At 43.3% G+C, this 16,781-nt stretch overlaps 1 protein-coding gene and 1 long non-coding RNA gene across 3 annotated transcripts in view; one reads left to right on the top strand and one right to left on the bottom strand.

The window, feature by feature from the left end:
• The window catches only part of LOC134471402 (uncharacterized), a 31,608-nt gene extending 16,432 nt beyond the window's left edge, over positions 1 to 15,176 (top strand). The window contains exons 7-9 of one of the 2 annotated variants that reach the window (XR_010040867.1): positions 297 to 936; positions 11,672 to 11,814; positions 12,683 to 15,174. This is a non-coding gene — a long non-coding RNA (uncharacterized LOC134471402). Of the gene's footprint in view, positions 1 to 296; positions 937 to 11,671 lie in introns of both variants that reach the window. The other variant, XR_010040866.1, reaches the window with a different exon arrangement.
• The window catches only part of Clnk (cytokine dependent hematopoietic cell linker), a 159,939-nt gene that overhangs the window by 21,910 nt on the left and 121,248 nt on the right, over positions 1 to 16,781 (bottom strand). The window contains exons 12-14 of the mRNA XM_023562660.2: positions 8,632 to 8,659; positions 4,427 to 4,445; positions 2,449 to 2,530 (exon numbers count right to left, since the gene is read on the bottom strand). Of these exons, the coding sequence (XP_023418428.2) occupies positions 2,449 to 2,530; positions 4,427 to 4,445; positions 8,632 to 8,659 (129 nt within the window). The remainder of the gene's footprint in view (positions 1 to 2,448; positions 2,531 to 4,426; positions 4,446 to 8,631; positions 8,660 to 16,781) is intronic.

Below are 16,781 nucleotides of genomic sequence, written 5' to 3'. Positions count from 1 at the left end.
GTACATAGTTTATAAGTGCAGAAACAAGAAATCCTCAAACTAAAACTAAGGTTGAAATGATGACCCTTTCATCTAGCAAATGCATGCTGAGACCTTACTGGCTGCATGGTAGGTTCAGGAAATATTAAATAAATAAAGCCTGGTCTCTGCCCTGGTGGAGTGTGTTTCATGCAGGGAAGACAAATTGTGTCATCACTGTAATACACTGAGAGAATGCCGCAGTAAATGTGCACACAGAAACAGCTCCCCTGTGGTAAAGAAAGGTTGCTAAAACATGGAATTGCTCTGATTCACAGCAAAGGCCTCTGGGAGAGATGCTAACTGAGTTGAGCCCTGAAGAGTGGTGAGAAGAAGAGTGTATTTCGGGCAAGCGGAGCACCATGTGCCATGGATCAGAGGCAAGAAAATGTGATTTGATTGGCCACAGTCTAGAAGTAGTTCTGTGTGCATGGAAGGCAGAGTTTGGACAGTCTCAGTGTCATTAGGTCAGTTGTAGTGCTCAGGGCAAAAGTGATGGTGCTGGTCTACTTTACAAGGTGGGGAAGTGAGGGAAAAATGGAGACACAAGTCTTGTTTGGAACTTGGGAAGCTGGAGATGGATTGTATGGGAAGTGCTTCCACTGACTGAAGTGGAAGGTTTGCGGGAGGACAGTGGTGTCAGTTTTGCAAAGAACGTAAATGTGAGGGCAGTTTTCAAGACGACCAGTTTGCAATGCCTGTGATCTCCCTAAGGACCTCTGCCCACTGTTTAAATGGAAATAGCAATCTGGAGCCAAAAACGGTAGTTTGAGGAGAAAATGGAAACAGGCATTATGAATATGGAGGTGGTGCTGGACACTGAGGGGAACGAGAGAAGAGGACCTCGGGACCTCCAAGGAGCACCAGCATTCGGAGTGGGAAATGAGTCTGAAGAGGGGACTTAAAGGAAGCAGCATGGTAAGTGAGGAATTAAAATCAATTGATTTTATTCAATAAATTAGGCAAATGAAATGACCCCAAATCCCTTCAAACAATGACTGTACTTACAAATCTGAAGGGCTTGTTATCTCTTCACTATAAGATGATGACCATTTACCTTGTAAAAATTACAGCAAGAATTGTGTTTTCACTATAGGAGATTGAGCCCAGGGCCTTTGCATCTCTGTTCCTTTTTTTCTGGATAACATGGTCTCAGCACATTGCTAGGTTTTCCAGGAAGGGCTCTAATTTGTAACCCTCTTGCATTAGCTTTCTAGAGTGCTGTCATTCTGGCCTGTGTCAACAGGCTCAGCCAAGCATCAGATTGGGATTTGAACAGCCTAAGATTATTACGAAGCAATAGTCCTAATACCCACCCTCTGAAGGTTGATAGCAACTTCGTGAAGGTGCAAATTAGGGCATAGAAGCAAATGGAGGAGGAGAAGGCAGCAAGGGAACTCACTGTGCTGCCACTTCCTGGGACCTAGGAACAGTGGTGGAGCTGGCATTGATTGCACTCTGGCTACCTGGATCTGGCTGAGCTTCCATGGGAGTCACACTGTTCACTAGTGGTGACATCAGGTCTCAGGGAGAGTCATGGCTCATGGATAGCATTTTTAGGACCAAAGCATCATAGGCAACATGGGCTACTGGAAAGTACTTGAGGCTTGGAGTTGGAGTCAGTGTCACTGGGCCTCATTTTTCCCAGCTGGGAAACGGAAAAAATTATCTCCTGGTGAGAATGTGTTTTTAGGCTGGCATGTGGTAGATGAAAAGTTTTCCAAGCAGCAAGAGATTGGCAAAGAGCAAGAATGGAGGAAGAGCTACAGGCAGGGGAGTGGTGTGTGCAAGGCTCTTCAGTGAGGGGAACATGGTAGCTGGCTGGGGGCAGCATGAGGCTGTAGAGCGGGTTTTGAGGGGAACTGGCAGGGCTGAGGTCACAGCCATCAGAGTGAGACCACGAGGGTCTCCTGGAACTCACCTGAGGCCCTAGATTCTGTAGGGGAAGCCTCTGCTGATTTATAGGACCTCAGTCAGAGAATCATCTCACAGAGCCTGTGCTCTGTGGTTGGCAGCTATCACAATAACCTGATCAGACAATTATCTACTCATAGAATGGCGTTTTTTTGTACCTGATCATCTATGAAGTGTTGTTCAAAAGTGACTTACACTTTGATATGGGCATCAACTGAGAACAGTAAGAAACAGCCACCTTCTCCTCCAAGACTGATTAGCATCTATTCCAGTAAATCCTATCCGGTTAGGATTCAGTTCTTAAAATGCCTTATATTTCTCTAACATTAGATCAATCACTTGTAAATTGCAGGGAGAACAATATTATAGCGTTCAATAACTGCTGGGATTCCCAGGTGTCAGAGGTTCAGAAATAAAGGCCAGAGATACTCTCTGTCCTCAAGTCTTGGCAGTCATTGTTCAAGACAGCACAGCCTGATCCCTGAGCTAGGACCTAGAAAATTCCTGGCTCCTTACCTGGTAATGGGAGGTGGAGTCTTCTGAGCATTTTCTTTTTCCAGTGGGCGAGATGATTCAGGCTTTTTCTGGTGATGAGAAACTAAAGGCAAGACATAATTTGGTCAAGTAGAATATTAAGAATGACTGAGGATGATTAAAAGTCCAACCAGTACTATAATTTCACCTAAATAACAATCTATGGATTGTTACTTAGAGGCTGTAGTTGGTCAGTGGAAACCATAGCTCATATATTCTATAACTCTCACAACTTCTGGGGGTGTCTTTTCTCTGCAGCTATAAAGATTGCATTGCTTGCTTATGTCTCTGAAATACAGGATATTGCATTGGAAGGTCTTTTAGGGGATATTTTACACCAGTGAGTAAGACTTCTGGCCTCATCCTCATGTAAATAGGTCAACAGGAAGAAAGTGTAAGGAATCAGAGTACATTTTGGGATGCAGTGGGGTCATATGTATAGGTAAAGAAGGCCTTTGGGCGAAGATCTCTGAGCCAGGATCCTGACAAGGAGAGAATTAATCTAAGAGACTTCTGTCAGGGCTAGAGACTCCCTGCCACCTGCCACCTCCATCCTCAAGCCCGTCCTGTGATGGGACAGGTGTGCATCCAGAATGCTGATGTAGACCAGAAGTTCCCAGAGGGTGGCAATGGGGATACATTTTCTCAATGTTTTCCCCTGGATCATCAAATTTTTGAAAAGTTCTGCCAAGTGTACAGGTTGGAGTTATTTAGTAATTACAGGCACTGCCAGTGTTGCTGCTTTTTATTTCCTTTTGTTCACAGCTAGATTCTAGCCAGTCACCCAGAATGACGAGGGCCCATAACAATACTATGACATAAAATCCTATAAACACTCTCTGCCCCGCGTGCTGATGCAAGTAGTAAAGCCAAGCAGGCATACAGCTGACGCTGACCTCGGGGGCTTAATTTCGGTTGTTACTCAGGCTTGTGTCCAAGGTTGGTCACAAGCTGGACGCCTTTGATAGAAGGACTGAGATTAGTGGAAATGTGATTGGATTCAGTGACCGGTCTATTAATCCCACATCCCATAAAATCATTTCATGTCTTCAACAGCCAATCAGAACATTCGCCCTCCTGGGCTGACCAATGGCACACTGCTGCACTGATAACCTTGAGCCTGAAGCAGAGGCCCCTGAACATTTTAGTTACTGTGGTGAGAAGATTTCACTGTTTCAAAACTATTTAAAATTGCCAGTGAACCTCCAGTCCTCCCTTAGAACTCCACAAACCCAGGCAGAACCCTCTTCAGCTTAACTTCTTCCATACACAGAGAAGGGCTACACTGAGACCAAGAGAGGAAATGCAACTGGACTAAAATCACACAGTGAGTTGGTAGCAAGTCTTTGAATTCCTGACCCCATGTTGCTGTGGAACTGGCTGCTTATTTGTGACTCTTTGGGCCATAGGCAGGTCCTTTGCCTTTGGGTACACTTCATCCTTTTAAAGGAATGGAACCGGTATTGCAAAGGTGAGCATAAAGGTGCCACCCTGGGTCGCTGTGAGTGCTGGATTCTATGCCTCTACAGCAGTAGGGCCAGCAGTGCACACATCTGTGTGTGAGTAATGGTGTGTGTGTGTGTGTGTGTGTGTGTGTGTGTGTGTGTGTGTGTAACAAGTATGGGTGATGTTGTGGATGAGAGACTCCAATCTTCTCAAGAGCAGGGGCCAGCAATTTCTTTTCAGAGTGGCAAGGGGTGATGCTGGCTTAAGGAATAAGACTGATCCACCTCTGATTTAAATTACCCTGTTAAACTGGAGAGCTTTTGAATACCTTGGCCCTGCTTCCGTCTGGACCACGTCATTGTACACACATGCACACACACTCACACACACACCCACACACACCCATATAGATCAGACTTCAAAACAATCCTTTTAAATAATGACTAGTTCTGTAGATCTAGAAACAGTCTATGCTAATGGCATCGGAGTAAGAAAATCTTTGTGAATAACTCACCTTTTTCTGCTTGCAGGACCTGTATTGAATAATAATAATAAAAAAGTAATGTATGACTTCTGGTGATAGAGGATTTAATAGAATACTATGAGTATTTTTGGAGCATTTGGTTAGTAGAGTTTGGGAAAAATTTTTAAAATTCTACCTGGTTTCCCCAAAGACTATGTAAAGTTAAACTTTTATAATCTTTGTATTGATAGAGCGGAATTAAGCTCCCAACCTACTATGTCAGGTGTGAGTTCATGTTCTCTAAAATTGAAGAATGAATTTTAGGAACAATGGAGGTTAAGAACAGAATATATTTATTGATAGAAAGAAAGCTTCTGTCTGAGAGAGAGAGAAGGGGTCCTGAGCGGAGTGCCAAGATTCTGTCTTTTCTAGTGACTTTTCTAGAGTAAAATCATGGAGGGAGATGGGTTCAAGGTGGGGAAAACTGGGATCCTACAAGACAGGTGGGCATGAGGTGGGAAAGAACTATGGTTAAGCAATAAGATTAACTGTTACTATAAAACTGATGAAATTAGGGACAAATGGGGAAGTGAGTCATGCAGAAAGCAGGCATGCCTAGAGAGCAGTGACTCTTCCCTAGGGGGTTGGAATGGTGACTCCTGGCTTCCTCAGGGTGATAGGACACTCTTTGGAATATCAGTCCTTAGGATGTGGATGCATTCCTTTGATTTTTGTCTTAAGGCCTGGCCCACAGTAGGAGGTGTCTGTCTCCCCCACAGTTGCAAGGTGTCTGGTCCTCTGTGCTGGCTCTGTGGAGAACCTAGGCCTGTCTCACTGCCTATAATATTTCTAGCTAACTCAGCTGCCTGTAACTGTGATGCAACAGACAAACATATAGTCAAACAATGGCATTATAACCTGATTTGACTCTTTTGGAAAGCACTTTAGCCAAAGTTACCAGGTGCCTTTAGAGATATTCTCATTCTTATTGCAGCAATTGCTTTGATGAGACTGTTTTCTAAGAACCAAACTGAAATCTGCAGCAGGTTATAGGTACCAGGATGTTCAGCAGGTCACTGCTTATAATGTCAACCTTCTGAAGCAGTTTACACACTCAGATCAATATGAATTGTTAATTTCTATGCTATAGTTGCTTACTGGAATATTCTGACAGTATTATGGGTGTTTATGAAGAGAACAGAATAAGATTATGCTAAAGGTATGCCTCAATGTCACATAAAAAATTCAGCATAAAAACAAGACCCATGATATGTTTACATGTTGGTATGTTTTAAGTGTACATGTGTGTGTGAATGAAGAAAAATAAGTTTAAAGAAATACAGTAAATTTTAATAGAAGTTCTGGTCTAAAAGGTGAGGCTATGATTAATTTTTCTTTATACTTGTTCTGAAATTTTAAGGAAATGAGCAAGATAATAGTTACATTTTTAAAAACAGGTATTTATCTCCCCAAATAGTTCCTGTCTCTTCCTTCCTTAAAAATGGCAAATTACAGACCATACTTTGTCATGAACTTTTATTGAATGGCTTTCATCTTTGACCACCTGCCACTCTTCAAAAAGCTTTCTGGGAGGAACAATATTTGCTGAAAGCTTATTTATTCACAAGTAATCTTATGAATTCCCTTTCAGCCATGACATCAGCTGGAGAAGATGTTAGGTACCACTTAGATAAGAACTTGTTAACTTGAGGAAAGGAAAAGGTCATTGGATTGTCAAGTGAGGTTTACGAAGGTTCTAGAATAAAAGCATATGCATACATCTTTTTATGGGGTGAGGAAGGTTCATTACACCTTTCAGCTAAATTTCAAACGGAACTGAAAAATCTGAAAAGCATTAAAAGCCCTTGGTTTATGGGTGAGCTGCAAAGAGGTGGCGCCATTTGCCCACATTTACAGTTATCTCCACCAGGCTGACCCGAGGTCCTGCTTTGGTTCAGAAATCTGTAGCAGTGACTTTCTCAGAGCAGTAGCTGATGTCTTGTCTGAAGTCAGCTAAAAGACGGGACATTGTGTTTTAATGACCTTGGCATCCCTCGGGGTTCAGGGAAGAGGACATGCATTTTATTATGGACAGCAAGAAGAGGTAAATCTACGGGCTCAGTAGAGAGGGTAATGGATTTATTCTAATGAGTGGCTTGGAAGTCCCCACACTGAGTCTTCCCCAGGACTCAGAATCTGCCTGCTCCCCGCACTCAATCACACAGGGCAGTTCCTGGGCCAGTGAAAGGCATGGGGGAGCAGAACCATAAATCCTGTTGGTGGAGAAAACCTGCTTGGGAAAAGCCATTGTTTATTTCATTGAGACCCAGCCAGCTTTTTGGTTGAGACTTCTGAATTTAAAAGCAATGCAGTAAAAAGAGGAGTGAGAGCTCTCTAGCTTTGCTCCTCTAGCTTTTTTTGCTGTTAGAAAATAAGTAGAATCAAATGAGACAGTAACGTCTCCTTTGTTATCTCTGTCCTTCCATTCTTCCTCCCTCTCACTCTTCCTTTTCTTTCTTTTGCTCCTTCACTTCTTTTCTTTCATCCCTTCTTGTCTTTCTTATGATTTAGCCCAGCTGCCTTGAGGGTGGGAGTCATGGGTGTGGGGCACAGCGTTGGATGGTGGGATTTCAGGGGCTGGCCTGGTGTCCTGCCAACCACAGGAGCTCTGGCAGTGTGCTGCCTCTCTCAGGCTTCGTTTTTCTCTTAGGGCTTTGTGTGGGTCACAAGAGACTATGAGTCCTTACTTTGCAAACTGTGAAGTGCCAGTTGTGTTTGACTTGGGGCAAGTAGTGTTCTCCAGCAATAGAGTACTCTCCAAGGTAACTAAGCAAGCCCTTCAGGTGCTCAGAATGTGTGGTGTTTGCTGTTCCACTTGGGCTTTTGGGGAAGTATCTTGGCAAGAGATAAGAAGGAAAGTGTTTTGCTCCTAACTATTTTTCCTTAGATGATGCCAATTGCTAGCAGAAACCAAGCAAAGCTGCAGAGAAAACAAACGATCTGCGTGCTCCCAGCTGCTTAAGGTGAACTTTCCCCTTTTCCGCTTGCTTGTTGGTGACTGGAAGACCCAGTGTCCCCTCAGGCTGATCAGTGCATTATACATTTGAGGGGCAGCCAATCTCAACTGGAGACACATTGGTCTAACCTAAGGGAGACAGGGGCGGGGTCTTGGGTACAGTACCAGGATGTGTGGGCCTCCCTGGCAGCAGAGCAGCCTGCTCAGCTTGTTCCTTCCTGGTGGCATTCAGGAACCCCAACAACCATGAGCCTGGAACGTCCTCTGTAGAACTAGGGCTGTTTGCTTCATCCATGTTATCCTTCTTGACATGATTAATCATTTTGTGGGTTACAGAGAATAAATGTTTTAAGTGACAAACTAAAGATGTGTCTTTTGAAATTAGCATCCTCATAAGACTATCAGAGAAGGAGAGGAAGGAAGGAAGGAAGGAAGGAAGGAAGGAAGGAAGGAAATCAGCCTCTACGGTAAAGAGTATAGGTCAAATAAGAAGACAAGAACTCAGTGTGTTAGCAGCCCAGCAGAGTGGGGTGAGGCCACACATGTTGGACAGAAATCTTCCATTAGTCTCCCTCTTCCTCAGAAACTTCCTCTTTGTGAATTTAAGGGCATAACACCCCTAGAAAACTCTAGGACAGCTGCACCTCACTTGCCTTTCATGCTATTTGTTAACCCTTTATTGGCCATTTGTGTATCTATTGAGATTTTTGATGTCATCACAAATTTTACAAGAACATGTATCATTTCTATTTTACGGTTCAGTGAGCAGAAACCTGATGGCTGGGGAACTTGCACAAAGTCACAAAAGCCAGGAGGTGGCAGCGCTAGATTCAAAACCCAGATTCATGTGCCACTGGACCTTATCCTCTACTACCTTGCAGTTTGCCTTGAAGGACAAATGTCAAGGTGCAGTGTGGTTTCCAGCACTTCATTTCTGCGATGCTGGAGGACGGGAGCCCTCTGTGGACCTCTTCCTTGTGGAAGTGGGCGTGCTTCTCATTGTACCAATGAGCGAGCAGTGAGCATGCAGCAGAATAGGGCCCTGGCTTACAGCCTGCACTGTCATTTGTTTTGCTTTAGTTTTGTCACCTTTAAAGAGGGATGGAAATACATTTGGAGTGTAGCTACTGTGGGAATTAGGTGTGATGGAGAACTCAAAGCAAGTAGGATTTTGCTCAGTGTGGCCATTTAATGCACATAAGTGCTCTTTTTGTTTCCCAGGGGAAGAATTGCTACTCACCTCACTTATGTCCTTTAAGCTTATTTGTCTGTAAGAAACAAAGAGATATGGTGTTAAATAAAAATGCAAGTTGTAATGACCAAGATAAAATCACTTTGAGCCCTTATAAACCTTTGACTGCATTTTCATTGCTATATTAGCAGTCCATAGTTCAGTGTGATATTTATCACTGCTCTATAAAACAAAAGCGGTGGGTTTTTTCCCTCATAATTTTCTAGGGAAAATAACTCATAAGCCAATGTAAAGGGTAGTGATAGGAAGGGCATGAGTATCCTGGCTTCTTTTAGGAGGATTTAGGGAACATCATTTATGCCTCCTGACACTTGACTTTCTGTGTCCAGTTTCATTAACATAGTCAGACCTATTATTGACTTGTTCTGAGAAAAGGTAAAGAGTTTTAAATATGGAGCTGGCATGTGCAGTGGGGTCCCAGGAAGGCATGTGTAAGAGAAAATAATATTGAGAAAGAAAAGAGATCAAGATAGGGGGCATGAAACTGAATGGAAGAGAAAGATTTGGAGTTTGATAATATGGGCACTGGATAAGTCTGTCAGCCATTCGGTGGAGAAACCAATTAGCTACTATGAACCTCATTTTTCTCATCTTCAAAATGGCAACAAGCATATTCATCTTGGAGAGTTCCTAGAGATAGAATTGAAAATGATGGCTATGCAGTGGACACCACTGTTAGATGGTGGCCAAGCTAGAGGAGGAAGCTGTGAGGTTAAGACTCCATAGCTGAAGGCTAAGCTCAGCTGACAGGTGTGGACCCAGAGGTTTCAGAGTCTGTACCAGGCAAGATGACCCTGCAAGCATGCAATGCTATCACTATGTCCTCGTTTCAGATATCCAAGCAATAGGTGACTGTCTTGAGGTTCCGTGATTTCCAAAACTTCAACTCAGCCTGCAGGAAAAAGCTTGTGGGGAAGCACTCAGACCGCTTCAAAGCTCAGGGGCATCTAAAGACACCTGAGGACATGACCCTGGTTATCTAGAGCAGGCACACAGTGGGATACGGTTGTGTTAGCTTGACTTGACACAAGTGAACATGTATGCACTGGTTATGTACTACGTAAGAATGTAAATATGAGGTAATGTACTGTATAAAAATTATACAAGATGCACCTTGAGGTGAGTGGTCTCATGGCAGCTGTGGAACTAGTACCTGAAGGTGAGAAAATGGCTGATAAATGATCCTGGTCTCCCCATGGCTACCTGTAGCCACTTTCTTGGCATCTTAAAAGGCCGTAGAGGACTGAGAATCGGTCCATTTGGGGCTTGGGGATGTCTTGCAAGCCTTGGGAGCAATAGACTGACAAATCCCCTCCCCCATAGTAAAATGGTTGGGGGATGGCTGTTTTTCACTCTCTTCTGTCACATGAATCAAGAAGTGGATGGCCGTGTCTGGCCAACAGACAGCTGAAGCCCATAGTGGAGGACCATGAGCAGTGGCTGCCTGCTGCAGAGCTCACACTGCAAAGGATGGGAAGCACTGCCTCCTCCAGAATGTCTCCAGAAGCCTAAGTTCTCATGTCCAAGAAACTCCCTGGGAAAAAAACTCTTGGTTTGGCCTGCTAGACCTTATATTCATCAAAAAGTAGAGATAGAGGAACCCCTAGCCCAGGGAGGAGGCCTGGGAGGGCCGTCTACTCTACCCAGCACATGATATGTGTGACTTATGCAGCCATGGAGCTCCAGGAGCTGGCAAAACAGAGCAGAAGGTGAGTGAACAGCGCCTTCATTGCAGTTACAACTGTGGGATGATGGGGTTGATAACACACAGTTAAATCCACAAGAGATGTCCCAAATAGCACCCCTCTCTTCTTTTAGGAGGATTTAGGGAAGAGATGTGTAAGAGAAAAAAATACTGAGAAAATCTCCCATGGGGCCCCTGAGCCTGCTGCGAGAGGACCTCTGCATTCTCTCTTTCCTTTTAGTTGGACAAGTGAGACGGTGAAGAAAGAGTGACTGGAGTAGAGAGAACACCTATAATGTCAGTCATTTTGGTTAAATCTCAGGGTCAATGTTTAAGAGACTGGCGTACTGCAGTTACTAATGGATTGGTTGCATGACTTCAATTTAAGATGCAGGCTTCAGTGTCGCACTTTCAAACTATAATACTGAGGACATGTTCAATTCTATTTGTAAAGCATTTGAACTGTGGAAGAGAACTTGAGTTTTCTTGTATCTATAAATTTATTCCATTAGACTGAAAACAACTGTTGAAGAAAGTCTTGCTTGCTAGGATTTAAACTTGCCTGGTCACCAATAGCAGTCTGTAAAAATCAAATCCTTTCAATTTATAAAGGCATTTCAAGCATTCAAGTTGATCTAGCTGAGTCTGTAAGGACACTAGATAAGATTCCTTAACCTAGCTCAGCTGAATTAGTTCACGCTTGTAGCAGGACAAGCAGAGTGATTATCTTTTTGGTCAGATGAAAGCACTGAATTTTTATATAGCAATGTAGTACTCTCTAGGTTGGCATTAGTGCCTTAAAGAGCCTATCTAGGCTTCAGAATTTGTCATGTGAATAAACTAGATTTTAGGACAAATGTGGGTGGAGTTCCTTCCACACAGACCTGGTGAGGCACTCTGGTGTGACTGCAGGTCCTTCCCTATGTTGCCTGTTGTAAGCATCCAGGAACTCTGAGCTCTGTTCATATTTTATCTGCTGGAGGCATGTCCATTAATCCCATTTTCTTTCCACGCAGGTTCTGGGTAGAAACTTAAGGTGATTACCACTTACTATAAATGTGGACTTCTTTGAATATCTTTTAGTTTTTGGCTAAGTTTTAAGTGAGTTTGGGTTAAATCCCTGCTTTGTCATCTCTGGACTTTGTCACACTCAGTACCTTAAATGTTGTCTTGAAGTTGAGTTTTTCTATCTATAAAATGGACAAAGTCAGAAAGTATTGAAGTGAGCTGTTGGGTGTGCCTATAAAAACTACCCAGGGAAACTGTCTGGGCTGAAACAGCGCTTCTCACAGGCAGAACACCTCAACCTGCAGCTTCCTTCCAGATGACGCTTTTTATTCCCAGATAACTATAGATTCCCCTGATGTTGCAAGAGCTTGTACAGTGAACTTCTCAACCCTCTACCCACATTCTTCTGATCTCAGAGTCATGCAACCTGTCATTAAAATGAAGCTCACACCTTGGACTCTGTATTCCTGTGCACAAAGGTGAGTTTGTGCCTATGCTGTGTCTCTTTGAAGGGACCATGCTTTTTCAGATCTACAAAGGTTTCTTTTGCTTCCCAGTCATTAGAGTATGCATTTTTGCAGCTGAAATGCCTTGCATGGATGGGGCAGCAGCACTGCAGGTTACACAGGGAAGTCCAAAGTTAGTAAAAGGGTTTGGGGTGTCTTCAGTGTGAGGTACTTTATTTAAATTACATTTTGACTGAACCCCAATCCTTGTGACATTGCATTTGTTGAAACGTAAAGGAGCTACTGTGGCACAGTGAATTGTATTTCTGTGTTTCCCTCAGTAAAGGGAGGATCGTAACACTGCCTTCGTCACAGAGCACTGTGGGAATAAATGCATCAGTGCAGACAGCAGGCTTTATGCCAGGATGCTGTGCAGCCAGAACACGGAATGTGTTCTCCACTCATTATTCAGGATGATGACATTTGGCCACTGTATTAAATCAGCTGCGATATTATTCCTTTTTAAATTTCCTTTCACATGAGGTCAAAGATAGGGTCTCTTCATGGCAACCAGTGCCTCCTAAAGATCAATCTAATCTTGGTGTATTTGCAGTGAGAAATGTCCCCAGATTAAAAGCTATGGCCTAAAGCTTCCAATGTTGCAGCTATTTATAAATAAATTTACTTAAGTGAGAAACAATTGGGGGAGGCTAAACAAACCTCAAGAACACCAAAATTGTAGCAGTCATGACAGTGTGTAGATGGTTGAGCCCATAGGACTAGCATTCTCCACACTTTCAAGCTTTCTTCTATTTCTGGGTGTTGATGAGTTATCTAAAATGACATTTTCCTTAACTGAATTGCTTTGACTCCCCAATTATTTAATGAAGCCAATATGCAGCTTTAATTAAGGACAAGAATTGGGGGCCCGTGGAGACAAATGAGTCTGAAAGACAACGGGTGGGCCACAGCCGCTGTCCAGGGGGAGCTGGCCATTGTCCAGGGCTCTAGCTGCTGCAGCCACTGATGTCCTTGATTGCCAGATGGAAACCACAGCACCTGCTTGGGGTGAGACTCATACACTATGCTCTGCAAAGCAGTGGCTAGCAGGGCGCACCTGTGTGTGCGTTCCGTGGCTGCTGCAGAAGCTCAGATTGCTGAGGCTCTATTTTCACCACCTGCATGGCTATTTACAAGTGACCCGGTCATCGTGGTCTGACCACTCAAGTGCTCCCTGCTAACAATGCCTTTGAAAGCACAACTCTCTTCCTGAAGCAAAGCCTGCCCATTCTTCTACTCCCAGTGTCTCCTGGAGGGTTTTACAAACCCTGACAGTCACATGCCAGCCTTGTGACTTTGACTAAGTTACCTAACCTCTCTGAGTTACCTTATCTTGATGCATTACCTACCTCACCCAAGTGATCTTAGCGGCCCAAAGGTAGGGAAATGATATTTACTGAGTTCCTGTAGGCCTTCAGCTGGGCTGGGCACATTGTCTGCAAAGCCTTAGATAAACCACATTTCACAGAGCTCTGGCAGGGAGTTCCTAAGATGAAAGGTGTTGACACTTTGCAGTGTAAAGGAGCAGCCCAATTCCCAACACACCCCAAAATGGTTTACAGATTGTGAACTAGAACTCCAGGGACGCTGAGATATAAAACCCCAGTCCAAAGAGACCAACAATCAAAATTCCAGAAATTCAATACAAGAACAGAATATTAAAAGCTGTAAGAGACAAGAAACAGACCACTTACAAGGGAACACCCATCAGAATTACAGCAGATTTCTCGGCACAAACCATCAAATCACGAAGAGCGTGGGGGGAAATAATTCAAGCTTTGAAAGATAATAATCTCCAGCCAAGATTGAGATATCCTGCACAACTGTCCCTGGAAATTGATGGAAAAACAAGGTGCTTCCAAGATAAAGAGGAACTGGGGGAATTTGCAACCACCAATTCAACTCTACAGAAAGTATTGCAGGATATTCTAAAAAAAGAAAAATACAAAGAACCTAGAAATAGTGGCAGGGAGGCCACAACGAATGGAGCAGAGAACAAAATGAAGAAGACAAACTGACAGTTACTGACAGAAAAAGAGCTCAACAGAAATGAGGCAGAGAAGATTGGATGATAGGAACAGCTATTTTGGAGAAAATGACATCTTAATAGGTAATACTGATTTAGTATCATCTTGTTTTGAAGTCTCATCTAGCTTTTGTCCTGTCTCCAATGGTCTAAATAGGCTGTATCTTATTGGATTTTATTATGTGTGATAGTATAAGCAAAAACCTTTTAAAGACAAGGAGATTACACAGAAACCATTGTTCATTTTCTGTTAGTCGATTCTAAATACTCTGTAATGCTGTCATTCTCTTGAATGGTTTTACATTGTTGTTTTGATATACTTAATGCTACAGTATACGAAGTTGTACTAAAGGATTTCAAAGAAAGAGACAATATGGTAACTACTTTTAGGTCAGGGTTATCTGGTGGTGAAACACTATTCTGCTTAAATGGTTATGTTTTGATCTGCGCTGTTTCGTTGTTATGCCCTCTTTTGTCTCAATCTCCACTCCATTATTTACTTTTTTATCTTTATCCTTTTAATTAAAGGAAAAACAATAGCAGGATATATTATAGTAACCCACTTTGACTTTTCATTACCTTGATTTAAAGCCCTGTATTACTCTCACCATCTGGTTTTTAACTGATGTTCCCCTATTCTGTTTTGCTGGATAGTATCAGGTTCGAAAGTTTAGGCATCAGCTGTGAAGATAATGAGATTCATTATGACGCCCATTCTTTTGACTTTTATCTACTTTTGAAGACCTACAATGTCTCCAATGTTTTGGTCTTGTCGGTTTTATTCTTTACTGTTTTGTTCAATTGTATTATAACTAACGATATAGGCAATTCTATTAGAGATAGCGGGAGGCATTATGGTAACCATTGTTGATCACCTTGTATTATGTTTTTACATTATCTATTATGTCCACCCTTTTGACTTGACCGATTCTGTTCTGTTATGGCACATTTGGTTTTACTCTCTTCCAAAAAAGTAATAAGAACCGTGGGAGCAATGAAACCCAAAATGTGTAACAGTCATGGTACAAAAGAGAGGAAAAGAAAGTGCTCCAAACTATATAACTGCATGTATATTTAAGCGTATAAGATAGAAAATGATATCACAGAGTTTTATTGGATCAATGAACAGAACTGTTTGCAGTATCATTGATGGAATGTCCACTTTACAAGCTTTAATTTTGTGACTTGAACAATTATTTCTAAGATGACAATATGTAATCCATTAACTAGTGATTTCCTACTGTTCATTTTTTTTCTGTAAATCTGTATAACTTGTACCCTTTCCCTGCTTTTTTTTTCTTTTCTCCTTAAATAAAATTAAAAAAAAAAAAAAAAAAAAAAGAGACCAACAGCACTAAGCCGGCCACCTAGTGGGCTAGTGGGATCTAGCAGCAGAGGGACTCCTAGTGGCTTGGGGGAACTTTTACAGTAGAGACTGGATACCTGCGCACAGAGAAGGTGTGGTGGTGTTTGTGGGAAGTGCATTCCTAGAACCTCATCCCTCTAGGTTCCTAGCCCAGCTGCAAGGGCACCCACGAGGGGGAGCTGTAAAAACAGAGCGCCATTCCAACAGATGCAGAAGAATTTGGAGTCCTGCAGGAGCTTCTGAAGTGACACAGCTGGAAGTGGTTCAGGGGGGAGTCAGCCATGTTCTGCTGGGCCCCAGGATCCTGTCCGTTTCAGGCATGAAGAAGTAGAAAGTAGACACACTGTTCTCCATGCTAAACTACCTCATCACCTATGGCATCTTACAGTCCTGTTTTCTATCTCCTTACTCCTTTGCAGGTTGACCAGTTTTTAACACATTAAATGCTTTGATCAAGAGTTTTCTGGAAAGAACACTTTGTATTCCCAAGCCTGATGGCATCACTTCCCAATGTGACTTCCTCTCAGTCCCTTCCTCTTTGAAAGTGGAAATCTGGGCAGAGCACCTACCATGGTGCCTCCTGTGTGTAGGTGCCTTTGGAAGCTGCAGATGGAAACACATACGTGTAACGGACACCTACGACTATATACATCAGGCACTGTGCTAGGAAACACAGATACCATGTAAGCCCTTTGGGGTGTAAGAGTCAAATCAGAAATCTGAGTATGTTGTGTGGGACTAAGAAAAGCTCAAATAGAAAAGAGCTCAAGGCCCTAAGTGTGCAAGAAATACTAGTTATAAATCTGTGCCGCTAAGCACATTAGGGGAATCATCTCATTTCATTTTCACAGCAGCCAGTGAGGTAGGTAGGCAGTAGGTAGTGTTCTCATCTTTCCTTTAGTGACCAGGAAAACCCTGGCCTCGGGAAACATTGGTACAGGACTCTGCAGAGCTTACTGAGGAAGTTTCTTCCCTTCCACAAAGAAAGCTTGCAGGTCTGTTACCCTGGCTCTGGGGGGTACCCAGGCAGCTCACTACAAGCCAGGAGCAGCCTTTCCCCAAGTCATCCCTATCCAAATTCCCTCCAGACATTGCTACCTGTCCTCCGGGGAGCAGGAAGAGCAAAGTCACCTGTGTTCCCAGTGAAATAAAGCCTAAACTTCCATCAGGACAGGCTGAGTCCAGCCTTGAGGACTTGTACTCTTTCCTGGGGATGTGCTCTGTGCTCTGTGAGAGGGGGACAGAAGGAGTGCATGTTCCATGTGAGAGCGGACAAGGGCAGTGATTTCCGGAAGACGTGCTGTTGCTGGGGACTGCGAAGGATGAACAGATGAGAGACATTTGCCACACAGGCGGGGGAATTAGAAGGCATGAGAGGCTACTTAGGACCCCCTCCCGTCAGAACCAGGCATGTACAGTTCTCCCATTCGGCTCAAAATGGGCCCAAGTTCCTGAATTTCTGCACCCTGAGAAACATGTCCCAACTCAATCACAGTTATACCCCACCTGCCGGAAGGCTCCATTTGTCCCCTGCAGGGATGAGACGCC

This window comes from Cavia porcellus, unplaced genomic scaffold, assembly GCF_034190915.1.
Source record: "Cavia porcellus strain 051 isolate PalLab524CR breed Dunkin Hartley unplaced genomic scaffold, mCavPor4.1 scaffold_18, whole genome shotgun sequence".
In the NCBI taxonomy this organism is placed as follows: domain Eukaryota; kingdom Metazoa; phylum Chordata; class Mammalia; order Rodentia; family Caviidae; genus Cavia; species Cavia porcellus.
The sequence above is the reverse complement of the archived record's forward strand: the minus strand, read 5'-3'. Positions and strand labels throughout refer to the sequence as shown.